At 29.9% G+C, this 27,750-nt stretch overlaps 2 protein-coding genes across 9 annotated transcripts in view; one reads left to right on the top strand and one right to left on the bottom strand.

The window, feature by feature from the left end:
- The first annotated feature begins 1,191 nt into the window (after positions 1-1,191).
- On the top strand, positions 1,192-24,140 carry LOC107446094 (uncharacterized). 8 transcript variants are annotated; one of them, XR_011636568.1, is made up of 7 exons: positions 1,192-1,253; positions 2,852-3,034; positions 15,404-15,992; positions 18,385-18,416; positions 20,385-20,525; positions 22,690-23,016; positions 23,878-24,140. XR_011636568.1 is itself a non-coding variant. In XM_043051745.2 (5 exons), exons 2-5 carry the CDS (start codon positions 15,473-15,475, stop codon positions 23,626-23,628), a joined length of 771 nt encoding a protein of 256 aa, XP_042907679.1. In that variant the 5' UTR covers positions 2,799-3,034; positions 15,404-15,472; the 3' UTR covers positions 23,629-24,140. The 8 variants fall into 8 exon arrangements, 4 of the variants coding, with proteins under 4 accessions (XP_042907679.1, XP_042907674.1, XP_071035714.1 ...); XR_011636569.1 differs by having other exon boundaries at positions 1,215-1,253; positions 2,855-3,034; XR_011636567.1 differs by lacking the exon at positions 1,192-1,253 and having other exon boundaries at positions 2,782-3,034.
- Positions 24,141-24,837: 697 nt separating this feature from the next.
- The window catches only part of LOC107446071 (Vacuolar H[+] ATPase 36kD subunit 3), a 15,141-nt gene continuing 12,228 nt past the window's right edge, over positions 24,838-27,750 (bottom strand). The window contains exon 7 of the mRNA XM_071179618.1: positions 24,838-25,618. Within this exon, the coding sequence (XP_071035719.1) occupies positions 25,477-25,618 (142 nt within the window). The 3' untranslated portion in view covers positions 24,838-25,476. The remainder of the gene's footprint in view (positions 25,619-27,750) is intronic.

Raw genomic sequence — 27,750 nt, 5'->3', positions numbered from 1 at the left:
TTAAAAATTCAATGAGTAATTATAAAAATAGAACAATCGATTTGCCGAGCAAGTTTATCTCGTCACTCATCGATATTATCGTTGTTGATAATTATCGCATTAAAAAATTATCGTTGATGATAAATATCGTTATCGTGGATAATTACCGTTTTCTCGATATATATCTTAAACCATGATATTTACCATATATCGGAAGAATATTTTTTTTGAATAAAGTTATCGTGATGCTTAAAAAATATCGATTTTTCATGATATCTGACGATGCGCTATTTTACATTTTGGAAGAAGGCTAGGAAATTACGATTTGGTTAGAAAATTTTACGCTTTATTCCACTCTTCAATATTTCCTGGTAAAAAATAAAATACAGCATGATGTAGTCGATGCAGAAATTTAACAAAAATTATTTGTTTTGATAAACCTTTAAGCCACCAATATTCAAGTATTTCAACTTTTCAGTTAAGAGCTCCGCCCCTCTTTTTTTTAAAAAAACCGTTTTCTCTAAATCCGCTAACCTCCTAAACCCCCTTTTCACCAAGTTATAACTTGGCGGAAGAAAAAATGAGAAATATATTCGAATACTAATCTTATTTTTTCTTTGGGCAGGGATTCTCGTGTCTTTCTCGAATATGATGAGCCATTGTAAAATCAAGGTGCTTTGCATATCAAAAATATACTTAGAATGCAAATACTTTTAAAATTATCCTCTTCAATCTCAGTTGCAACCGTAAATAAAATTTTAATGCATGTTACAATTAACATAATAATAGAAATTCAAGTCAAAAAAAATTTATCTTTGGAATATCTTAGGGTAAATTTATTTATAATATTGAAAATATTAGTTAAGAATGCACATTGAAATTAGAGTAGCAGTTAGTAGAAAATATTTGGCAGAAAGGTCAAATCTAAAAATTTTTTTTTCCAGATAAGCATTACAAATGAATAAATAAAAAAAAAGAATGCTCGCATATAAATTCCATAAATATATCAATAATGTTTCAGAGGGTGGTATTTTACGTATAGTGTCAGAACGATAGATTGAAAAAACGATATTGTGCGAGCTTGAGGCCCGCCTAGCTTAAGATTGTTTGGTACCGGTTTATCTGGGAAGTAATAGCGGCTGGTGCGTAATGCTGACCTCATTGCAACCATTATGCCGTTTGTCCGTGAGTGTTGTGAGAGCGCTTTACTTGATTTAGGATTATCGTGATATATGTAATGCAGTTTGCTGTCGTTAGGTTTTGGAAAGATTGAGGTATTTCAGTAGATTGTTATTTTAAAGAAATTTATTTTGTCAAATAATAAGTTTCTTTTTCAGTAAAGACTATAATAATTGGTATTTTATATTGAGTTAAATAATTTGTTTTTTCTTCTGAAAGTGGATAATTATGTGTGTATCTTTAATACACAATAAAACCTATCTCTAAGTTCATAGACTAACATTATATCAGTTAAGTTTCGTAAAGATTGAGGTATTTCAGTAGATTGTTATTTTAACGAAATTTATTTTTGTCAAATAATAAGCTTCTTTTTCAGGAAAGACTATAATAATTGGTATTTTATATTGAATTAAATAATTTATTTTTTCTTCTGAAAGTAGATAATTATGTGTGTATCTTTAATACACAATAAAACCTATCTCTAAGTTCATTGACTAACATTATATCGGTTTATAGACTATTCAACATCATTGGCGAAATACTCTTTAAAATGTTTTTTTTTTTAAATGAAGCAAACATTTTTAAAACTAGTTTTAATATGTCCTTAAAATCATTAAAACTTACACATACGTGTAATGAATACTGTATAGTTTTATATTGACTTAATTTTATTTATTAGTAATATATGATATAAACGAAAAGAAATTTTTTTTAATATGCTTTAAGCTTTTACCCAACAATCACATTATTCAAGTTATTTTAAAAGCACTTATTTTTTATTTAAAAATATATTAATATAGTAAGCTTTTTGTGCATTTCATATACCTTGCATTACGTCACAATATCACTCAGTATTTTAAATTCTTTAGTACTTTCAATATAAATAATAACTTTCAATTTTCTGTTAACTCTTGCTCAATAAAAGGTATCATTAGTTAAAAATACAGTAGATAAAACAAATTTTATCTGACTTAAAAATCACAGCTTATTCATTTGAATAACATCAATAGTTCTGACTGATTTTTCAAGTTTATATTCTGTGACGTTAGATTTTTCTTCCATTTTCTTTGTTCTTTTCTTTATATTTTTTAATGTCAGATATAGTCTTGCATTATTTGACGCATATTTAACTTGAGAACAGTTTAAAGTTTAACATTTAATTTGAATTTTTCCTATTATAGCTGTAACCGGCTCTTGCATTAGTAAACTGTGCATTCAATACGATTTAAAATAATAAGACTACGTTTATTTTACATTAACAGTATCTATAAAGACCCTCTGTCTCAAGGAAATGAAATAGATCTATTCTTTCACGAATTATATTAACGAAGTTGAATATTATTAAGGTATCTTTAGAATATAAGTGTCTTACCGAAAATATTATCTTTCTTTCAATTTTTGTTTACTGAATACAAATATTAAAATATTTCTTTCTTTATACCTAATTTAAATGGATTTTTAAACACACTCTTTGTAGAAAATCTGTTTACTCTGTACTTATTGGGGACAATAGCCTTAAAAATAAAATAAAAATAGCTGGGTGATATCATGCAGTAGCAACTACTGCATTTACTACTATCTGTTTAGCAATAAAACTATGAAGATAACGACAGAAGCTTCTTTACCTTAGTTTCAGTTGTCAATTCTTGTTCTAAGAGAAGTCTTCGGGTGTATGTGATGTCTTTTTTATTAGCAGGTGTTATTTTTCCATGCGGGAACGTGGCTTCGTGACGTCAGCCGGCATAAACTATTCAGAATCACCTTATCGCAGATGTGTTTAAGCAGGAAGAAGAACAAGACTTAAATGAACGTCTAAGTGATGGTGGATTAAGAACGTTACAAAATTATGAAGTAATGAATTGAATTCTACAGATCGGTACGTTACTCAACCTTTATATTTTTAGATTTAATTTAAATATTTTCAAAGATATTCACTTGAATCTCGTGATATCTCAATATTAGATGTTTATAATAAAATTGGTAGACTCAGAATTTGGGGGGATAGCCGGACCTGCCAACTTTTTCTTGTTCTGAGGATGAATATTCCAAGTGGTAGTGAAAAGATAGTTGAAATACAACTGTAGTTTTTTTTTTTTATATTTCCAATGTCCACTTGTGTTAACATTTCGTCAATTTAGACATTTACAGGGCAGATTTGTTGGTCACTCTTTCAGGGCCACCATATTAGGTAGGCCAACGTTGCTCCCACAGCAAGGACATATAGAACAGAGAATGAAAGAACATCCATGCTTTGCCCGGGATTCGAACCCAGAACCTCTCTGATGCAAGACCAGTTTCCTGGCCACTAAACCTTTTGGTAAAATTGTATACATACAATTGTAGGCACCTTTCGGTTAGTCTTGCGAAAGCAAAAGGTCGCTCAAAAATGTAGACCTCCGACAACTTTTCTCTTTTTTAATTATATTTATATTTTAAACTCAAAAAAATAAAATGAAACAAAATTAAATGTAATTATATATTAAAAAATAAATAAAAAGGTTTATTTTCTTGCATCCGTCTGAAAAGAATATAAGCAAACTATCATTTAAATCACTTGCATTTATATATATTAAAAAATCGCATTACTACTTCTTATGTATGTATAAAAACGAAAGTCTGTCTGTATGGATGATCACTAGTAACTCGAGAACGGGAGCACCAATTTGGATCGTGTTCTTTTTCGGGCGCAATATCGGAAATACGAAATTCCATTGTTGAAAACCATGTGGTCACAAATTTAACTTTTCCTAATATCTTTTGAATGGCTTCTCCGATTGGCAAAAGTTTTTTTTTCTTTATTTTTTTTTTTTTTTAAATGGCTAATATTTTTTGGGTTATTTGGTGATATTTAATATCGTTCTACATTGAGTTGTTCACATGCACTATTTAAAAAAAAATTTCATTGCTTCAGTGCTACGCTGTCATAGTAACAGTATCGTAACAAAATGTTTTACAAAATCGAAGCAAACGAATCTCGAAAAAAATTTAAATACCTAGCTCACTTAGCATTTAGCTTAAATGCTAAATTAAAAACCCGTGCTAAGAAAAAAAAAAAGGCTGACTAACGTAAGTTATTAAAAATTAAAGAAATGCTACATTCAACCGTTCTAGCAATTTTAAACATAAATATGCTTATTCTTATTTGTTCACCCCCCATTACAATTTCAAGACGTTTAAAATTATTAAACTCTAAAACTAAGACTTTTTGTTGCCAAATATTTATAATAATTATTACTTTTTGACATCTTTTTTTAATCACAAATTTTTCATTTTCTATCTGCGTATTACTATCCTTTTAAATATATCATAAAGCTTATAAAAAGTAATCTGAATTTTTAATAGCAAGAGACTGGGAACCAACTGCGTCTAGATGCATTAGAAGCATATAAAATAATTGTTTGTGTACTCACATTTAGGGCTTATATCAGTTAAGTCTCAAGTCATCGATCTAAATATTAAGAAGCGAAGAATTTTCAACAGCAAGAAATATTTTGTCTAGGCTCAAAAAAGTTAAATAAATCTGATAGGCAATCAAAAGTACATTTTAATTAACAAATAAACTTTTCATATGAATGTAAAGACTGATTTTAACGTGAATACACATTTACTTGCTAGTGCTGTCTTTCAGTTCCTGCATAACGCTATTAAGTTAAATTATTTTTATAAAATTTATCTTTTATTATTTAAAATTTATCTTTTTTAAAATGTTTAATGGTTTTGATCTGTGTATTCTTTAAGTTTAAAAAAATTTATAACTAAAAAGTTTGTTTCGTTTGGCAAAATAACTTTTACAAATAAAATTACTTGTCCCGCAAAATTAATAATATAAAGTTTGATTTTACAGAAGTTGCTGATTTTTTTTAATTATCCATAAAACGCAATTGAGAAAATTAGCTTATTTTCTCAGAATTCTTTTGGAATTTTCCATCTATTTCAGTTACCTCATCACCACCGAGAAACGCGTGTCCCACCTAAAATGGCTAATGAATCGCACATTACCCTTGCAGTCATTTTTTAAAATTATTATTATTTTTTTTTTTTACTAAATGTATCTATTTCTACTTTATTTAATTCAATAAAGCTCAAATTTTCCTGCTTTTCGAAACGAAAAAATTGGTAGCGAAAAAACTAAGTTAATACAAGCACAAATATTTATATGCGATGCATTTAATTTAGTTCTTCTTAAGCTCTACAGCCTGTTGCAGGCCAAGATTGTCTCCAAAAGTTTCTTCCATTGGGAATTATCCGCTGCCATAGTTCTTCAATAGGTTGACCCTAATTTCACGTAACGACTTAATTTTGTTACCTTTTAAAATAATTGGTGTAAACATAAATTTAGAGGAACTAGAACCATTGTTAAATTTCCTAAGTTCTCGTACAATAACACATTCAATCGAGTTTCCCGTTAAATATTAGTTCTCGGAAAATACCTTTCTCTAAAGGAACTTTCTTAAGATATTTCATTGTTTTGATATTTATTTCATAAGTAAGTAACTGCCCATTCTTTGTGATAGGTAGAACCTTCCTCAACCGCGGCTTCGGCCGTGGTTCGATTCCTTCTACTAAAAACTCGGTATTCTGATTGTGTTGCTTGTAGTTCAGATCCCACTCTTATTTCAAAGCTGTTAAAAAAAAACACTGTCTAAGAACCGGGAAGTAATTTACAGAGTGCTAGCTTTCATTCCTTGTAATTAAAATTGGGGTCAAATTTTCTACCTTTGTCTCCTTAATAACGATGCAGCAACGCTACTCTTTTTATTCACACGGCAGTTAAGAAGTATAACTCAAAACTGCATATTATTCTATTATCATTATAATATTAACGTACTGACGTGGGGAAAAAGCGAGATTTGTGGATACCATGGTAATGGAGTGGGGAAATCGCGTACCTTGTTGATACACATATTCTATTTAAAAAAGACTGCAATATCTATAAAATTACCGAGTCAAAACCTGTGAATATCTTTCTTTATTTTAAGGAAACTTTATGTTTTTAGCTCTCTTTAGTTTTACCCGATATTTCTGATACGTGATTTCCAACAAATTCTCACATAAAAGTTTTTATAATGCAAAGCTTCTTAAGACCTCAAAATCTTATGTAAAATGTCATTGTGCAATATCTGGTAACCTGTCGCAGTCTTTTGTGTGGGAATACCTTTCAAATATATAAAAATGACATATCATTTTTAAGATAAACCTGCAGCAGTTGTAAAAGTAAAGATTTATCATAAAACCTTTAGTTCAATAATTTAGTAAATAAATATAAGCTGCAGCTGTTAAAATGCGAGAAGAATTGATTGGAATATTCCTTCAATGATGCATAAATTCGACATTCGTATGTATTAGTCACTCCAAGTCGTTTCAGTCAGTCATAGGTTTGAGAGAACAATTTACAGAAGGAAAAAGCTATATTTTTTTATCAAATTACAGAGAAAGTTTGAGTTTTTATAATTATCTGTTAAAATACATAACATATCAGTAGTACCCTGAAGGACATTGTAGAACTGGCCAAGTCATCATAATTTTTTTCTTCTTTTATTTTAATTTCAAGTAGCAATAACATTTGATAGAAGATAATACTTTAAGAACTATTTTTAAAATGTTCGTGTTTAGAATGTAATTTTATACTAGAACGAGAATATTAGTAAAAAAGATTTTTAACAGCGTTCACCAATTTCAAATTGTGGAGAATAAGTTTAGTTGAACATAATTTTGTTCTGGGAAATAAAAAGTAAATATTGTTAGAGGATTTCTCTTTGCTCTAATTTTCCATATAGATGTAAAACATGGATTTATAATTAAAACTATACTAGTACGTTGAATCTAAATGCTAATCTAGGCAACAGGAGGTTCTACTATACTCTAAAAAAATAATGAAACAGAAAAATGTTAATAATCTAAAAATAATAAGCTATTGCTTTTGATAAAACATTAAACAATTGGGGAAAAAAATAAAATTGTTATAACAAGGACAGTATAACAAATTTCACAAAATCAGTTTTTAAAAAAGCTCTTAGTTCAAATAAGTACTACTTTTTCTAAAAGTCATGACGCTATATTTCTTTTAAATTAAACTGTAACAGTATAATTAAAATTATACTTTTATATTATAACAGTATAATTTAATTAATGCATAATTTAATTAATGTATAATTTAATTAATTATAACAGTATGAATTAATTTCATTTCATTTTATGACCGGCGATTAACAGTTGACCTAATGTTCAACTTCGTCTACGACTACCGAAGTTCAACTCCGAAGCCTTGTAATTTTGAACCCAATTCAGAAGACAAGGGAACTTCTGGATCAAGTAGTGAGAGAAATTTGCCTTCGTGGTGGGCTTTTTAAGGAAAATAACCCGTATTTGAGTTACATTATGAGGATAAAACCACGAAAACCTCCCACAGTTAGTCCGACTGCTTTATCTCTAACACATGATCCGTCTACCGCTGAGGATATTTTACGTCAGCACTGTGATCGGTGCGAGTTGGATGCGGAATTTATATCGACCAGATTCGATTTTTGGAAACGTTGGATAAAGAGAAAATACATGTATAAAAAGAAAATACAAAAAATTTACTACTGAATCCATCTTTTTTTTTTTTTAATTTGGATTCAGTTGTAAATTTTTTGTATTTTCTTAATTAAAATTTACAACTGAATCCATCTGTGCCGCGATGGCTCAGGGGATAGAGCGTTCGCCTTTCAATGAGGCGAACCGGGTTCGAATCTCTGTCGATAAGAATTCCGCATCTGGCTTGCACCGACCACAGTGCTGACGTGAAATATTCTCAGTAGTAGACGGATCATGGGTTAGAGTTCCCTTGCCGTCAGGCTAACCGTGGGAGGTTTTCGTGGTCTTCCTATCCATGTAGAGCAAATGCGGGTTATCTCCATCAAAAAGTCCTCCACGAAGGCAAATTTCTCCCTATACTCGATACAGGAGTTCCCTCGTCTTCTGGATTGGGTTCAAAATTACAAGGCTACGGAGTTGAACATTAGTAGTCGTAAAATTGGGTCGGCTGTTCCACAACAGTTATGAAATAAAATAAAACTGAATCCATCTAGAAATAACTGTATTTTTGAATATTACTTTGAAAGTTATATGCTCTTCTCAAAATAATTTTTTTTCACTTTAAAATGAATTTAAAGGAATGATCGGCTTATTTATCATATTATACTTAAAATATATTTTACAGAAATGGTTTGTTAGATGTGTGGGATCAGTTTGAAGTCATGTTTTAACTTCACATGTCTTCAATCAACTTAATTAAAAAGTTATAAAACGAATTACTATCTTATACAGTCTTAAAATATCATGTAACATGTTTATTTATTCTCTTTCCTTTTTTCGAAAAAACTAAAAAGGAAAAAAATATTTACCCTTTATTGTTGAGTTCGAAAATTATCTAAGAGATAACAAAAAATATGCATGTAAATAAGGCTGAATGCGGAAGGCTTCTACCGTTAAGTCGCAGTTATAAATTAAACAATAAAACCGTATAATTCATTAGTACACAAAGTCTAAAGATAGTATTTCCAGATAAGAGAGCGAATCCAGCATTGGACAAATAATTATATTTTATATATGACTGAATAAAGTTGTCAGAAAATGGTATAAGTATTGGAAAATATTGAAAACATTATGCTGTATTGTGACCTAATCTAGAACAATGGTTTATCAAATCTTCTCGGCATTCTTTTAAATAGATATAATTGTATACGTTAGAATTGTAATTAATTTAGTTAAAATTTATTGTAAGCTCTGATGATACGCAAAACGTAAAATTGACATTAATGGATCAAAGCTTGACTTGATATTTTTCAGACGGTGGATAACCCCCTCCCATATTTTGAGGGTCAAAAAACCGAATCCGTCGTAAAAAGAAAGTTATAGTATCTGATTTAATAAACGTAAAATATCGTCCGCACTAATGATTTAGTATATTAAAAGTGTGGTCCTCGAACAACCAGTATTAAGTATTAGTGCATAAAAATCTGATCATTAGATTAAAAGTTAGTCAGAGTGTTCATTTTTATTAAGCGTGCTATAAATGTCAACTTGATTATTACTTTTCTACGCTCAATGAAGGAAATCGTTTGCTTTCATCAGGGTTACAAACTTTTAATGAATCGTTCGTGGTTATTTTATTTCGTCTTAATTCAAGCGAAGTCAACAAAATGCCTAAAATAATTCTCAGCCTGATTCGTAGGTATTAAGTGTTGATTATAAACCAAAACAGAGCACAAAAAATGCACTAAAACACTATAGACTACAGCGTCCATCTAGAATGAATAAATTAGATCATTATCAAATTAAAGATTTAATTTCTCCTGATATGTATTTCATAATTCAGATACAACTCCATTTTACTGTATAACTCGAAATTTTTTTTAAATATTTGTTTCGATGTGATTTTTTATGGCTGGGTCATCAACCTATTCATAGTAGTTCTGGTTGGCTCATTGAATGCAACTGACAGTCGCTATATAATATATCCGTGACAAAGTATATAACCATTTTTGGTGCTAAATGAAAATTTAATAACTGATATAACTCAGTTTTAAAATTTTATTGCTAACAACTAAAACGCTATTGATGTCTCTTTAATATCAACAACTATATCAGATGTTTCCAACTTACATGAGGCCGGGGGCCGCAATTAAAAACACCAGTCATATGGCAGGCCGCAACTTTATCAAAATTTTATATAGGACTCTTTTATGTTTGAAGGAACATTAAATATTAATGTCAGATTTTTATCAACTTGTACGAAACAAACGTATTAAATTACAAATTAAATTTAGAAGTAGATTAGTAAGCAACATACACGGTTATTTTTGTATTTGAATAAATATTTTCTTGGATGTAAAACCTGATAAATAAATTTTTTGCACCGTTGGTATGTTANTTGGCCTAATAATTATGAACTGACCTTACTCTATATTTATGAAACTAAAAATGTATATAAGAAATTATCCTTTGTGTACTGAAATTAAGTGCTGCAAAAATTAAACTAATTATTATTTTTTTTTTAATGTTATTGCACTAACATTTTTATTATTTTAGAAGCAAGGTTAAAACCCACGATTCAAAATCACAGAAAAAAATTTTATGTTCTTTTTAAGAAGTAAAAATTCTTCGCGGTGAGGCTTGATAGATTAGAAAATTGCAGGAAGCATAACGCGGAACAATAAATTTTTTTTTGTTCATTTCCGGTAGTGCGTTTAAATTAAAGCCTTCTTTTAGTCGTGGTTTTCCTTTTTTCGAGAACGGTGCGGAAATTCATTGCAATTGAATCTATTACAAAATGGATATTTCATTAATGTTAATTAAATTAAATTATCTTAACCCAAATAAATCAGTATTTTAAGCATATTCTTCCCAGCAATTTTTTGAACAACACTTTTCTTAATCAACCTGAACAAAATTTAGTTCTAAATCATTCGTTTAAAAATCCTGAATGAAAAACTGAAAAGGTAAGGTACTTAAAATTCTAAAAATATAATTTTTTTAAAAATTATTCTTCATGCATAAAAACTTTTGTACAGCTTTTTTTTTTCGTAAAAATGAGCGGTTAATTAGTCTATTAGTTAAAGTATTTTTGATTAATTTAACTCAGCCTGCGACCATAAAATTTAAAAATCAATATAGGATTCTGATCAATTTTTGAATTTTGATTTCAGGAAAATTCGCGAAAAATTTGTATATCACGTATTCTATTAATTAAAAATTTACATTTTCGTAGTCATCACATTGTATTGTAATTTACTAAAAAAATTATAAGCATTTACTGTCATATGTTGACAGTTTTGCCAAAAATTAAAATATTTGGGCTAATCTGAAACACAAACAAATAAAAACAACTTAAGAAATAACATTTACATTTTAATGGGTTATATTTCAAAATTGCCCTTAATATCTCTATCTATACAAATTAGGCATGGTTTTTAACTTATTTTATTTATCAGAGTCGATTATAATTAATCCAAGTTGGTAAAACTAATAGTACAAGAGTTATTATTGTCTTATAAGTAAACAGTACTGTTCTATACTCATTTATACTCGTTTTGGGCTTAAACCTACTAATAGTACAAAAGTTATTATTGTCTTGTAAGTAAACAGTACTGTTCTGTACTCATTTATACTCGTTTTGGGCTCAAACCTACTAATAGTAAAAAAAATTTTATTGTCTTACAAGTAAACAGCACTGTTCTGTACTCATTTATACTCGTTTTGGGCTTAAACCTATCTACGCATCTGACACAACCATCGAGCAAGGGAGCATTGTTTCTTCTACACTTTTTTTACGTTAAGTACAAAAAAAAATTAATTAAATTGGTAGAATTAATAGTTTGGAAAAAAATGAGGGGTTCATGTATGGAAATCATTACTTTTGATTTATACCTATCAAGTTTATAACTTTTTAAACTGTTAGTTCTATTGGTTTAATTTTAATTTTATTGGACTAAACATTAAAAAAATACATTATAAACAATTCTTTACTTACTTATGTAGCAACGCCAGACTTGTAAATATATATTTGTACTTTTTGTTTACGAACACTTCTACAATTTTTTAACTATTAATCACATCGATTTTGTTTCTGTTTCATTCAATTCAGAACATAAAATGCTTAAAACAACACCTCCACTTGCCTGTCACGAAAATAGTTAAAACAACAAAAGTGCACTTTTTATTACATAAAACCGTAATTTTTATACATTACCACGTGTCTTAACTATTTGCCATATCGACTTGAGTTTGATCTCATTCAATTGCACCATAAACGCATACTAAACACACAATACCTCACTTGTCTGTATAGCAATGGTTTAGTTTCACCCTCACCCACAGAATATGCAAATTGGGCCTTTTCTCTATATATGTATAAGGCCATTTTGGAAAAAAAAAACCTTATGTGACTGATATGAAATTAATACCATATACTTGAAATCAACTCGCCAAACAATATAAAAAGCAATCGTTACATTACAAGCAAATTTCATAACTTTAATTTTGATGACCTGTGTTATTGATTACTTTTTAATAAGTTTTATATGCTCTTGTATCAGAATGTTAAAATGTAAGAAAACTTTGTATGCATTATCTTTTTTCTGAAAAAATGCTCACAACTGACAACCCATTGTTGTAGAGCAAACTTGTTGCTTAAAAAAATTTGTCCTTATATGTTTTATTACATCTAGACAACAACATTATTTACATCGATTCCACAAAAAGAAGTTTAAAATTGAAAATTAGAAAACGATTCTAGAAATCCATACTGTAAAAAATTCCGAATCAAATTACGGAAAAAAGTACCGGCACCCAGGGTGCCGGTACTTTTTACTGTAAAATCCATTTTTATCGGTTATCTAAACGTGTTGCGGAGAAAAAAATCTGACATACCGTTATTTTTACAGTAATAATTACCGTAAAATAACTGAATCTCTCAAATTAAATAAATATTACTGTAAAAATTACGCTATAGTATTTTACGGTAAAAAGGAATTTTACGAATGATGTACCCAAGATGCCGATACTTTATACCGAAATTTTTTACATCACACCCCATTTATAGAATCCCCCCCCACAAATATTGGCATAGCAAGACTTTTTTCGATTTATGATTTAATTTTAAATAATTTAAATAAATGAATTAAAATTTTTACTCGGTTTGTAAGTAAGGTAATTTCGATACGTTTTTTGAAAAAATTATCCTATAATTAAAGTATTCATTTTAACATTTGGATAGGATTAAATGGAAGAGTGGATAAACTATTGCGTTACATATGAACAAAACTAAACGTGAATAATGCACAAATAAAGAGATAAAACAGGCATGGCATACTAAAGTTTCGTTCCTATAAAGAATAACATGTCTTCAAGGTCGAAACACAGTTATTTCAACACCTACTAATATCTTTAAACACTGACCATAGCGAGAAAGATTCTTGTTTATGAATCTAAAAATAGAAACATTGTTTATTAATTAAGAAAGGAGTTAAAACTGTTTATTATCGCTCAAATGTTGCTTCTTAATAGAAATCCCTTCAATTTTAAATATTATTTTGGTTTACTATTTTACAAGTGTTTTTTCTATTACCTTCAGATTGTAAATATTTATAAGTCATCAGAAACAATATTATAAAAATTCAACTATCAATTATTTGCTTCGCTATTATATTGCAGATGTTTTTCATTGTCAATTTTAATTCAAATTTTATAAGCTCAATATAATTAAAATTGGGCCGGGATAGCTTGGCTGGTAGGTTGTTGGGCCCATGTCCAACAGGTCGTGAGTTTGAACCCCGACGGCCAAAGACCTCCGTGAAGTAAATGGTGACTGGTGCACGTTCAATCTGTTGAGTCACGAAATCCTCCATGTTCCCATAACAAATCATACCTCTGAGGGTACCGAATTGAGGATTGATCGCTCTCTAGTTCAGGTCAAAATTGCGATTTGTGTATAAATGGGTCTGTAACGGGTTGTGACGTATGTGTGTGGTAGTTAGTGAAAATTAAAATATTTTATTCTGTATAATAATTGTATGTGGTTAGATATTTCATCAGAAACCAGCTGTGGGAGTATGCTTAATCATTCTTAGCTGTTAAAGTTAATTCTAATAACCTAAGTGTGTGTAATAAAGTTATTTGTAAATCTTTTTTGAAGTATTTACGTGTAAACTTTCACTTACTTAAGACTTACTATATCTGGAAATATAGTTTGATGTAAATAATTAGCATATTTTAGGTGAACCGAAGGAGAGAGTTATATCTGTTGCCATATACTGTAAATACCTTTAATTGTGGCAATTTTTAAGAAACTACAAAGTAATTGTATTACTATTTTTGTTTTTATTTATTTTTTTAATTGTGATTTTAGTGCATAAGAATCTTTAAGGTTATACGAGAATTTCAACACAGCATCACTGTGAAACTAAAGTAACAATAATGCATTATAATTTAAATCTATTTCGATGAAATTAATTAATTAATCTGGATCATTGATTCGAATTAGTTGCAAGTTAGTTATTCGAATTACAGTATACCCAACTCTACTCCCGATTCGTCGACCAAGGTTCAAGTCCCGATGATGGCTGGTTAATTCACATACTGTTTCTGGACTTGAAACAACCACATTGCTGACGGAAAATATTTAGCGAGAGGGTTTCGTAGTTTTCCTTCCCCTGCGACGCAAATGCAAGTTCGTTTTATAAAAAAAAAATTTACAAAAATCCCCCACGAAGGCGAGTTTGTACACGTGTTTAATACAATCCCGTGTTTTCTGATTTGGGTTCAAAATTACAAGGCTGCAGAGTTGAAATTTGGTAGCTGCAAGTACAACATCCATGTTCACTGTCGGTGATAAAATATAACATTATAGTTAATTTAATATATCATGACATGCTTACTTTCAAAAGTTGTCTTTTTCAGATTCATTTGTTTTAGAAGTATTTTAAATCATTTGAGGTGAGAAATCGTTAAATCTAACAAATTCTTAAAGCAGGGGTCTGTTTAGAAGAAATTTGGGTCCGTTACCGGACCCTTCACAAAATATCTTTTCATGAAAACGGACCCTTCACAAAATAATTTATCTTTTGATCGGACCCTTCACAAATTTGTTTATCTTCATTATTGTTTTGTTAATCGAGTAAACCCTTCCCAGGAAGGGGGGGGGAGAGAAAGACAGATGTAAATGAACTAAATTTTGTCTTCGGCAGAAGCTTCTTCCTTTATTCGTCCGAAATTAATATTCTGCATTCAGCAGTATAGGGTAAATACCAAATATTTATATGTTGGCATCGCTAATTTAGTAGCTGCAATTGCTGTTAATTTTTTACAATTAAATTTTTTTAATTATAATTTTACACTGTTGAGCATAATCTTGTATGTCTTTACAAGTTAAAAACTCCTTGAAAAAGATTTTTGCAATAACGGATCCTATTTGCACAAATTCATAAAAGCGGACCCTGGTTGAGAGAATGTGACTTAACCTTTATTTTATATTCACAAATTACGAATAATTTTTTCACAATTTTACAAAAACGGACCTTTCACAAAATGTCTAGACAGACCCCTGCTTAAAGACACAAACTGAAAAATCGACACTTTTTAAAAAATAATCAAATTTATGAATGATTCTAGAACTGTAAGGATCATTCAGTTTTAGTGTATTTTATTGCAAAAAATTTTCTCTCGCCTTTCTTCGATTCAAATTTAATTTTTGTGTTTTTTATAGGTTTTTCAAGCAGGTGCCATCAAAGGAAATTATTCAAGACATTTACTGTTGGACTAGGTGGTACACAAAATGAAACTTCGAGGCATTTTCTTAGTAATTCTGAGTGCCGTTCAGATTCTGGGATGTCAAAGCTTTGAATTCAAAGATTTGTTCGGTGCCTTCACGAAAAACGTCGAATCAGCAAATATTCAGACATCATCTTCGTCAAAAAATTTAATTGAGAATGAGGACAGACTAGAGAACGCGACCTTTTCGCTTATCGATGATGTCGATTACAATTCAACTCTTACTGCCTTAAATGAAATGTTCGACATGATTTCTTCAAATCAGCAAAACACATCAAACGAATTGTTGATGAATGCTAATTTGACAGACGTAGTCATGGACGGTTCTGAAGTCGAAGTAAATGTACCAAGTAGCCAACTTATTACAAGTGCTGAAAAATCCTCTTCAGTTACTCAGACGTCCACCGTCACTGCAGAGATGAACCAAGTTTGGAATAAAACTGATAGCAGCTTAAATAATGTAACAACAGAAGAACCCGAAGAAGTAGTTTTGAAACAGCCATCCACTTTTACTTACGTTACAAGTAAGTAGCATTTTGATATAGATATTAACCCACAGTTCATTTTGGGGAGTGGAAGTTTGAAAAGGCATCAATTAACACCCATAAAAATGGTAGGCATTGGTGAAATATAGTAGCAACTCACACTATTACGAAAGGTTATATTTGTATATCATGGAACTGTTCCTTTGAATTGTTTCCAGATAGATACTTTACAGGTTTCCAAATGTTTCAATTGATCGCAGCAAATAGAAATATCTCCCTACATAAACGGAAATGGAGTTTCTTTGCCCACCAAAAACACTCTTCTGTAAAATTTAAAAACATTCATCTGTAAATTCACCATGCTCTTCATTTTATTGTTTCGTTTTAATTTGACAAGAAGTATTTGTGCCCCTAGCTTTTCATTAACCGTTTCGTTATAAAATTGTCCCAAAATCTATGTGAATATTTTTTTTAAAATTTTATTTGTCACACATGTTTTACAATTATGATTCATTATATTTCCCAAACCTATAATTTATAATGTCGCTATAATATGATCTACGTTTAAAAAAAATTTAATAATTGTGGAGAAAAATATTCCGATTCCTTCAATTTATAGTGATTTCTAAATTCTATGACCTGTTTTTTTTTCCTTTTAACTTAAAATATTTTTGCAAAAAAAAAAAAAAAAAAAAAAAAAAAATAAATAAATAAAGCTGAATATGCTATTTTTCGGTTAAAAAATAATATGAAATTTTATCCAAATCGGGGTAATTTTAGAAAAGGAGTTTTTTCTGAAGAAAAAAAAAAAAAGTAGGTGAAACACGGAGTCAATGTCGTTTTGAAACAGCGCTGTTTTTATTTTTAGATCCATAGTAATTAACAATACCGGTTGGGAAGAAGTAAAATAAAATTATCGAACTCTAATTCATCTGTTATTTCTAAATTGTGGATTTACCTAAATTGTGGATTAAGTCATTTTCTTACTTTCTCCTCCTCATTGGTTCTAATTGTGTTTTGATTGGTGACATTATAGTTTGTACGTGAAATAAAATCGAAAAACTACGTTTAATAACAATTAAATTATTTTATATTGAACTTGCATATATGAATTTTTATTTAACAAAAAAATCTATTTCAGAAAAAATTTACGTTTTTTATTTTTTGTTTAGGCTTCGAATATTGGAAAAATAATCAGAATACTCTAAAATCTGTAAAACTGTTTTCACTGTAATTGCATAAAAGGAATAGAAAAAAACAAAACACGTTTATTGGAGGAATAGGATCTTTTCTCCATATTTTCCTGCCAAGTTGAAAATTCATAAAGGCTTTTCTGGCTAAATTAATTTATTTTCACTGTTTTTTAATAATTTATTCCATTAATATATTAAATTTTAAAAAATTATAGGAAAAGTTTTTTGAAAAATCAATTTTAGGGTCAACTAAACGAAGTTCACAATTTCAGTTTGTAGTTTATTTAATATCCTCATAGTTTGTATCAAAGTTCATTGCTCATAAGTTTACGAAGTTATAAATTTTTTAATATGTTGTAAACCCCTTGCTATCAGGTTAACTGTGAGAGGTTTTCGTGGATTTCCTATCCGTGTAATTCAAATGCGGGTTAGTTCATCAAAAGTCTTCCGCGAAGGCAAATTTCTCCCAGTTCCAGGAGTTCTTTTATTTTCTGGATTGGGTGTAAAGTTAAAAGGATACGAAGTTGAACATTAGTGGTCGTAAACCCAAAATTGGTTCGGCTGTTCAACGACGGTTATGAAACAAAATAAAATATGTTGTAAAGAGAGCAGTGGTGGCTTAGACAATAGAGCACTTGCCTCCTTATGAGGTAACCGGATTCGAATCCCACCGATGACATGTCGATATTAATTCCACACCTGGCTCTCACCGACCACAGTGCTGACGTAAAATATTCTCAATGATAGACAGATCATGGGTTAGAGTCCCCTTGCCAGGTCAGGTTAACCGTCGGAGGTTTTCCTCTTCGTGTAAAAATGCGAGTTAGTTTCATCAAAAATGTCTCCACGAAAGCAAATTACTCTCAATACTTGATTCTGGAGTTTCTTTGTCCTCTGGATTGGATTCAAAATTACAAGGCTACAGAGTTGAACATTAATAGTCGTAAACCCTAAATTGAGCCCGCTGTTCAACGACGGTTATAAAATAAAATATGTTGTAAAAAGCCGCGGTGGCTCAGGGGATAGAACACACACCCTCCAATGAGATGACCCAGGTTCGAATTCCAGCGTTGGTTGGTTCTGCTCCCGGCTCGCACCAATCACATTGCTGCCATGCAATATCCTCAGTGTGAGATGGGTCGTAATAAAATGTTTGACTGTCAGAGTTTGAAATTAATATTTGTTGTTTCCATTAATAAAATAATAAGTAATAACAAAATTATCTTTAATGTTTTCAGAAACTATTTACCAAAAGACTGCTGACTTTATGGTAAGTTACAGAATAGCATTTATTTAATATTTTGATTGCGAATTTATGTTTTGAAAAAAATATCTATGTATTTTTGAAAATGTCTACATGAAATAAGGACCGTGGTTTTACTTTATGATTACTTTTATGGCTTGGAGTTGTACAATTAATAAAATTAATTTTAGATTCCTTAATAGATTATTTTATCAAATTTTTTTTATTACTGCAAAACACAGAGAGAGTTTTTAATGATTTAGTACAATATCTAAACATTAAAAAAAAATTCATATCTGTTTTAAAAAAATATTTTTTTCACGGAAGTAAGAGAAAGATGATTAAACGAAAACATGGCCGCTTTTATTTTTATTCACCTGCTGATTGATTTACGAAACATTTAATATTTGGCAACGGTTTATGCATATCCGGAACACACACCTGTTAGATAAAGCTATATTTAACTTGTTGCTTATGCTTTGATTTGATGTTTAAAGTCAAACACTTCCTTAAAAGTATTGTGTGGTAATTTTTATTATTTTATCAATTACCTTATTACAAATCCTGATCTGAATTAATGCACAGATTGCTTATCATATCATAGAAGAATTATTATAATAGAAGAATAATTGCTTATCATATCATGAAAGAATAATTGCTTATCATATCAAGAAGTTTCATGCCATCATGGAGACTATGCTTAACTCAATAGTAATTGAATATCTCTTACGTAGATGGATACTGATGTGATTTGTTTTATAACAGAGAAAAATAAAATAGCAAACATCAATGATAATTTTCAAATCATATTACATAACGATAAAGTTGATTGAAATTTCAAGAGTATTTCAGTTTCTGTAATATTTACAACTTAAGACATATTTTAAACTTAGGAATAATCTTTGTTCTTAAAGTAATTTTTTTTTTATGAAAATGAAAGATGCAAATTTCTTTCCGCAAGAACACGAGGAACCCATATGTCGAGCTTTGAGATTAAACTTTTTAGCTTTTCAAATGATCGTGAACGTCGAATTAATGCCCGGGGAAGCCTGGTTGGTAAGACGTTGGGCTCGTGTTCGTGAATTCGAATCCCACTGGCCGAAGAATCCCCATGTATTAAATAGTCACTGGTGCACGTTAAATATGTCCGGGTCAAAAAGTCCTTCAACTTCCCACAACAAATATTTACCTCTGGTTGTACTGAATTGGAGATTGATCGTCCTCTGATTCAGGTCAAAATTACGATCTGTGGATGAATAAATGGAGTATGATTGGGTCTTACCAAAAAACGGGCTGTGACGTGTGTGTGTCTGAAGTCTCATTCTTGCCCATAGGTGACGCCACTGAAAAAAAACAACAAACGCACCCCCTGCTTTAAAAAATTCGCTTGCTCTCAAGTAGGCTTGCAGGTATTGGCAAGCGGCACAAGACGGTCGAATTCAATAAATTTACTCTCTAAGCTATATCATACAACTGGAGTGGTGCCTCTTCGTACATCTTAATCGAAATTTTGCAACCAATTTTTGGCACTGGCGTACTGCTAAAAAATTTTCTCCAAACACATCGGATAACAGTACTTTTTCCCTTTTCAATTGAAAAATAAGCTGAAAATTCTGCTTTTCACTTTCCATAGTTGAAAGGGCACCAACCAAAATCTAATGCTTAGAATCTATCGAACTTTTTCTCAAACAATAGTTGCTATATAAGATTTCAAACTATATAATGATTGTGCTGCTTAAATGTGCTGTGAAAAAAATATAATTAAGTCCTCTGTGGGGGAGTGGGAACAAAATTACTTTCCGAACTTTTAGTTTCGTATGCAAATTTTTCAATTCATGTTAGAAAAACAACTGTCAAGCAGAATAATTAGTTTAAGTTATATCAATTTATTAAACATATTTGCATAATAGATTGTTATCTGATTATGAATATATTACTACTGCTAATTTTTTTTGAAATAAATGTTAGTATATTTTCTTTTTTAATTCATAACAGGGAGATCCTTACATGCTTAGTATTTTCGTACCAATTGCTGCTGGAGTTTTGTTTGCTCTCGTAATTATTCTTACCATTGCCACATGTCGATGTATCAAGAAAAAATGCCGTCGAAGGAGATTTAGAAAAAGAGTTCTACCGGTAAGCATTTTTTAAAAAAATTATTTGCTGTAAACTGTAGTCCTTTAAAATCGAATATTTGTTTTTTTTTTAAATATAGACCTAATTTTCTGCATGCCTAAAAATACACATTTTAATTTTTATGCAATGAACATTATTCTTGACCTAATTTATATCCAAAACTTTATAAGTTAAACTGATTTTTTTAGAAAAAATTATAGCATAAGATACATAATAAATTAAATTCAGCTAAAAAAAAAAAAAACGTTTTAATTAATAAAATTTTCAACGCTGTTCTCTGAAACTTGGTACATAAGGTATCTTATACATATTGTAATCGTCTTCCTATATGATCTTTCTACAAATCTGAAACAATTTTTATTAAAATAACTAAGATTTCTGAATATTATAGAAGAGTAAAAATACCACATTGATTCTGTTTTGTAAATTTTTACAAAAGAATACAATGAATAAATATTATACACCGAAGAGCCATTACATTATGACCCTGAAATGGCTCTTCGGTGTATAACCCGAAATAACATGTAGGACCACCTTTAGCCCTCAAAACTGCTAGCACCCGTCGTGGCATTGATTCCACAAGGTGCTGATAGGTAATCTGAGGTATCTGGTGCTCACCAACTGGTCCTGCAATTCCCACACATTGCGAGGGGGTAGCGTGGCAGCACGAATTTGGTTTTCCAAGTAGGACCACAAAGGGCTTTATTGGATTAAGGTCAGGTGAATTTGGGGGCCAAGACATGACTTGAAAATCACTGCAATGTTCCTCGACGATTCGACCCTTATGACATGGTGCATTATCCTGTTGGTAAACACCATCCCCCGCAGGAAAAACTGTTGCCATGAATGGGTGAACCTGGTCTGCAACTATGTTCAAGTAGCTTACAGACGTCAGGGATTGTTCTATGAGGATTATGGGTCCTAATGTGCCCCATGAAAACAATGTTCCTGGGCGAGTCCATTGTTATAGATGGAGTGTGGTCATAATGTAATGGCTCTTAGGTGTATTTACATCATTGATAATTCAGTTAATACATTTTAATTCGAAATCCATTCCACACAAAAATATAGGATTCGAAAATGTTCTTCATAAAAAAAGGTGTAAAATGCTAAAAATCTCCATCCATTTTATCTACTGATAAGTTCATATCTTTCTTGCTAGTTAAATTTTTTTTGTTTAATTTAATATCAAAATATATTTTAATTTATCATGGATGATAGAAACTGCAACAGTGGATGTGCTGTTATTATCATGGCAGCTCAGTGGCCTTGAAAATTTGGCACACGACACATAAAATAAGGAAATTTGAACAAACATAACTTTCGTGATAGACCTATTGAAGAAAAGTAACCAGCATGTCCGTGAATGGGAGTAGAAAAAACCTAACCAAAAAAATTCCCTCGGTCAGCTTGACGGCAAATTATTTAAAACAAATTATATTTATTTTATTACCAACTGTCCATGTATAATAAACTGCAGATTGCATTGGGACTATTTAAAATTACAACATTAATGCAGGGTGCTCTGTAATGTCCACCCGTAACATACCCTAGCAGCAAAATAACTTGGATGCTCATTTGACCAATATTCACGAATCTTGGCTCAATAAGTGTTCAAAGGGCTATTATTTTCTGATATTGGTCCTATATATGTTCATGTAGTATCCAATATTGAAACATAATTTCAAGCTCAACAGGGGACAAGGTAAAATTGTTGCTAGGGATATGGTTTTTAGAATCCTTGTCGAAAATGAAGCGAAAAAGTATGCGCAATAGTGAATGCAAAATAATATCTAAATGAAGAAGAAACGAAGACGCTATCGAAATCTTATGGATCACCAGTGAGGAAGGCGCGGATCATAAACTTCAAAACCTGATTGCGGAGGAAAAAAAAAGTGGTTGAAAAGCAATAATTAGAAACACTTCCAAATTTCATCGGATAACCAAACTGTTTTTAATATTTTTCGCCCCGCATTCCTCACTAATATTTCGACATCTTTTTATGCTTTTTCCTCATTTAATTTGCAACCCTTAACCTGCATACTTTTTGGCCTTTGATTTTTGACAAGAATTCTAAAAATATGTATTAAAGATGGTCTAACATCCTGCATTTATTCACGTAATTCATATGATTCATGTATTCACACAATTCATACATTCGCAGGATTCAATAAAGAGCCTAAGACCTTCTGATCAAGCTAGACTATTGGGAGATTGTTGTGACTCTTCTGATGAATTTTAAGAACAAAAGTGCTCTTATATTTTCTCACGATACTTAAAAGCACGCTGTGAAATTAAATATATAAGACAGTTTTTTTTGGAATAGAATCTGAATGATCTGTACACTATCGAAATAGTTATACTGTGCTGAAACTAGGATATGTGTGAATTATGAGCAACACAATGGAGAAATTCAAGTAGATTAGAACTCTATAACTTTGGTGAAAACATCAAAATGTTTGACAACCAATTGTTGAAAACTAGTAAAATGGTCAANCTTGGCTCAATAAGTGTTCAAAGGATCGTTATTTTCCGATATTGGACCTATATATGTTCATGTTGGACCCGGACCCAATTTCGAGCCCAAGGTGAAATTGCTGGTAGGGATATGGTTTGTAGAATCCTTGTCGAAAATGAAGCGAAAAAGTATGCGCAATAGTGAATGCAAAATATTTAAATGAAGTAACGAAGACGTTATCGAAATCTTATGGATCACCAGTGAGAAAGGCGAGGCCTCAAAAACTTGATTGCGGAAAAAAAAAGTGGTTGAAAAGCAATAATTAAAAACACTTCCAAATCGGATAATCTAACTGTTTTTAATGTTTTTCGCCCTGCATTCCTCACTAATATTTCGACATCTTTTAATGTTTTTTCCTCGTTTAATTTGCAACCCCTAACCTGCATACTTTTTGGCCTTTGATTTTTGACAAGAGTTCTAAAAACATGTATTAAAGATGGTTTAACATCCTGCATTTATTCACATAATTTATTAATTCATGTATTCACACAATTCATACATTCGCAGGATTCAATAAAAAGCCTAAGACCTTCTGATCAAGCAAGACTATTGGGAGATTGTTGTGACTCTTCTGATGAATTTTAAGAACAAAAGTGCTCTTATATTTTCTCATGATACTTAAAAGCACGCTGTGAAATTAAATATATAAGACAGTTTTTTTTGGAATAGAATCTAAATGATCTGTACACTATCGAAATAGTTCTATTGTGCTGAAACTAGGATATGTGTGAATTATGAGCAACACAATGGAGAAATTCAAGTAGATTAGAAGTCTATAACTTTGGTGAAAACATCAAAATGTTTGATAATCAATTGTTGAAAACTAGTAAAAAGGTCAAAAGATGTTTCCAGTTTGTTTCGCCTAGAAGTAATTTTACAGCAGTTATTTTATATTCTTGAATAAATTAAAGAACGCCACCGCTTAGGCTGAAAGTTTGGATTGTTGGAAATTAGAATGTTCTGGAAAGTTTCGCAGTTTATAATGGCAAATTTGTTTTGTATGAGTTTTCCTAGTCAACTACCTATTGAGATTTTTATTAAAAATCTAAGGTGTTGGTATTATTTTCTTATGATGAAATAAAATCATTGATAATTGTCGAATGTTTTATTTTAGTCTCTAAGCTTAATAAAACAACAATACTATATACAACAATACAATAAGCTTAATAAAACAATACTATGCTGTAATTTAAAATTTTTTTCTTAATGTATGATAAATTTAATTAAAAATAATTAACTTAAATTAAGATTCAAATAAAGATAGTTCCAAAAATAATTAAATTTAGAATTAAAAGTTAAATTAGAAAAAGGAAGTTATTAAAAAAAAAATTAACATTTCATACAAACAACCCTCGCCAACACAAGTGGCATTTCCGTACCAAGAAATTGACATTGAATAAAATTAAAATCGCTTGCGAAAAATCATATACCTTTTGAATTGAATGGTAGTAACCTTTAAGAATGACCAACCTCCATTTACGACCATATTACTATGGAACAAAGAGTGGTCACTCCGGAGAGGTTTCACCGTATATGTATGTAATGTATATATATTCATTTCAATTAACTGGCATTTTACTTAACTGTTTTAAAATAACCAAAATATCAAACGAACAATGGATTATTGGATTATATATATTTGTAATTACAGATTTCAAAAATCATTATGGATTTAAAAATTGTTCTGATTCTTGGAACTTCTGTGACCCCTTCATGGGAACCTAGGGTTCTGTAGAACAAATTTGCTGACATGTGCTATATATATTTTTTTAAGAAATGAGCAGAAAGAAAAAATTCTATTAATATTTTAATTGACAAACACTTCTTTTTTTGAAAATAGAATACAAGATAAAATAAAGAATACACAGATAAAAATATCTTATGCTGTAATGGTAATTTATAAAATTTCCGATAATTTAATATCAATTTAAAACATAAATTTACGACATATTTGTAAACTAAAAATGATCAATATAATATGCATGCAGTACAATTTAAATAATTTAACATACACAGACTATCTTAACATTCAAAGCATGAGCTAAAATTGAAACAAAAATGGAAAGGTATATAATTACAAATAGATAAAATCAAAATACCAATTAAAGAGTAGAAAATGAAACAAAATTATACAAAAACATTTGACACATATTCCGTTTAATAGTCAATGTAACAAAAAAATGATTAGAAATAGAAAGTTGCTTACTGTTTCAATAATTCCTTTTAACATAATATACATTACAATCATTTGTATTGAGACAGACATAAGATATTTCAAACATTGAATAATGATTTGAGTATCAGCTGTGCCAAAAATGTCTAGAATATATACACCTCTAATAATAAATTCAAAAAAGTTCCCTTTGACAACAGCTATTATAAAATCTGATTAAATTTCATAAATTAAACATATAGACTGTTTTCTAAAAACGACTAGAATAGTACATCACTGTCATCGTCTGTTGCAAGCAAATTAGGTGCAGAATCCACTTCAACTCCAGCAGCTTTCAAAGCTTCCTTTCTTTTTTCATTTTCAGCCCTCATAATTTTTTTCTTTCCTTGGATTTTCTTTAAGCTGAATAAAATTTATACTTGTATTAAAAACTTTAACGAAAACCTTTTCACATTTAACTGTAAGCATTACTCAAATAAAAAGTGGATATACAGCATCCAGCATAGTGGACTCCACCATTAAGGCTTATAAAGGATCGTAGGAGTGGAGCACTGCAGATTGCCAACATAACCGATTAAACAGTTCACATGAGAGCATTTAAAGGGAATAAAAAACTGTGCAATTTTTTTGCTCATTTATAGTGTTGCTCATTTATCTTTATCCAGTGCGTGCCTGTGAACCAAACTCACAGAGACGAGATACATTACCTACGCCACACTGCCACAGATACCCGTTGATAAGAAGTGCCATATTCACACATCAGAGAACAACACACAGATAAACATCCATGCCCTGAACGGGAATTGAACCCGCAGTCAGGCATGCTAACCACTCTGACATCACATGAGACATATTGATAACAAAATAAATAGTAGTATAGTTTTCAGAGGCAAAAGATAATCACACGCAGGCATTAATCGTCAAATGGTGGCTCTTTGTGGCAATTAATGACGTTGATCAGTAGTTAAAAAGAAACGTGCAAGAGTTAGGTAAATTTTTCTGTTTCTAATTTTTCTCCTGTATGATTAAATATGTCTCATTAAACTATTTGAAAAAAAAAACTAATCTGTTTAAATTATTTGTGACTTTTAGAAATAATTTAATATGCAATTTTTTACATTTTAAAATTGTAAAGCTAACTATGCACAAGGCATTGCAGTTAAATCATTGAACTGTTGTTGTGAAGTCCAGTGTCCATATTAATTAAATTAAGATTTTTTGTAATTGTTTCCTCAAGTTTTTATTACTGCATCTTGAAATTCACAAAGTTAAAACAAAGATAAATACTTCAAAATTGAAATTATTCTGAAAAAAATAATAATAATATATATACAATTGAGCTCTACGTTAGTGCTTAAAGATTAATTTCCAATTAATGTTATGCTTTTTATAAAATTAAAAATAAAGTGTGGCGAAAGATTTTAAAATATGAGATTGTCCAAATACTTTTGACCAGATACATTTGAGAGAGAATAATTCAATTTTAATACAAAAATCAATTGTTATTTAAATTCTTTAAAATAGGTTACACTGAAACTACATATTATCAAGCATGACTATCTTTTAAAACGATTAAAAATAAAATATCACAAACAATTTTATTAGTTGGTGTTATAAACAGAAAATATTACTAAAAACTTGTGCATGTAAAATAAATTTTAGGTTACAAAATCTGCCTAAATTTACCAAAAGACTCGTAATCCTTATAACATCTTTCAACACTATTTAAAAAAAATATATGGATAATAAAGAATATTAACTACTAAATTAATTAAATATTTTAAATTATTTTTGTTGTTTTTTAAAAAAAATCACTAATTGATATTAAAACTAAAGGAGCCCATTTTAAAAATTTATGTCTCAGGGCCCCAAGTGACTAAGTTACAGAACTAATAGATTTATTTACACATTACATTAAATGCTTTCTTTTATAAAATGTGCGATTTTGTTTGTTTGTACCAGTATAGTTTGAAATGAAATTAAATTGTTAATTAAGATACAATATGTGCAACTCTAAAGCAGCTAGCTTTAGAATATGTCGATAAATTTATGTTAATATTAATCCCTTGAGGTTAAAATGGAGATTTTCAAGCAATATTTTCCATATTAATATTGGATTTTGTAAAATCTAATAAAAAAATAGCAAAGACCTTGTATTTGCTAAAATAGTTACGGAATACAAATTAATTTACTACTAAAAATATCAACAAATTTTACACAATTAACAAACTTTCGTTTTAATTAACAAATTTTCGTTTTAGCCATAAACATGATGTACGCAAACATTCATAATGTTAGAAAAAAATGTTTTTAAAGTAGTTGATGAAAAATTAATTCCTATTAGCTTATGATTTCTTTTAAAATTATGTATTAAAATAAAGAGAATCATGAGTGCTAGAAGATTAGGATATACTCAAACATTTTTAAGTAATATCACAATAAGTGGAAATGGTATATTCATAGTGCTAAGTAATGTATCCTTATATTTATATGTTGTATATAGTTATAAAATACAGATAAGCATATTTATTAAA

This window comes from Parasteatoda tepidariorum, chromosome 1 (assembly GCF_043381705.1).
Source record: "Parasteatoda tepidariorum isolate YZ-2023 chromosome 1, CAS_Ptep_4.0, whole genome shotgun sequence".
Classification (NCBI taxonomy): Eukaryota; Metazoa; Arthropoda; class Arachnida; order Araneae; family Theridiidae; genus Parasteatoda; species Parasteatoda tepidariorum.
Note: the sequence above shows the minus strand (reverse complement) of the source record. Positions and strands in the feature narration are given on the sequence as shown.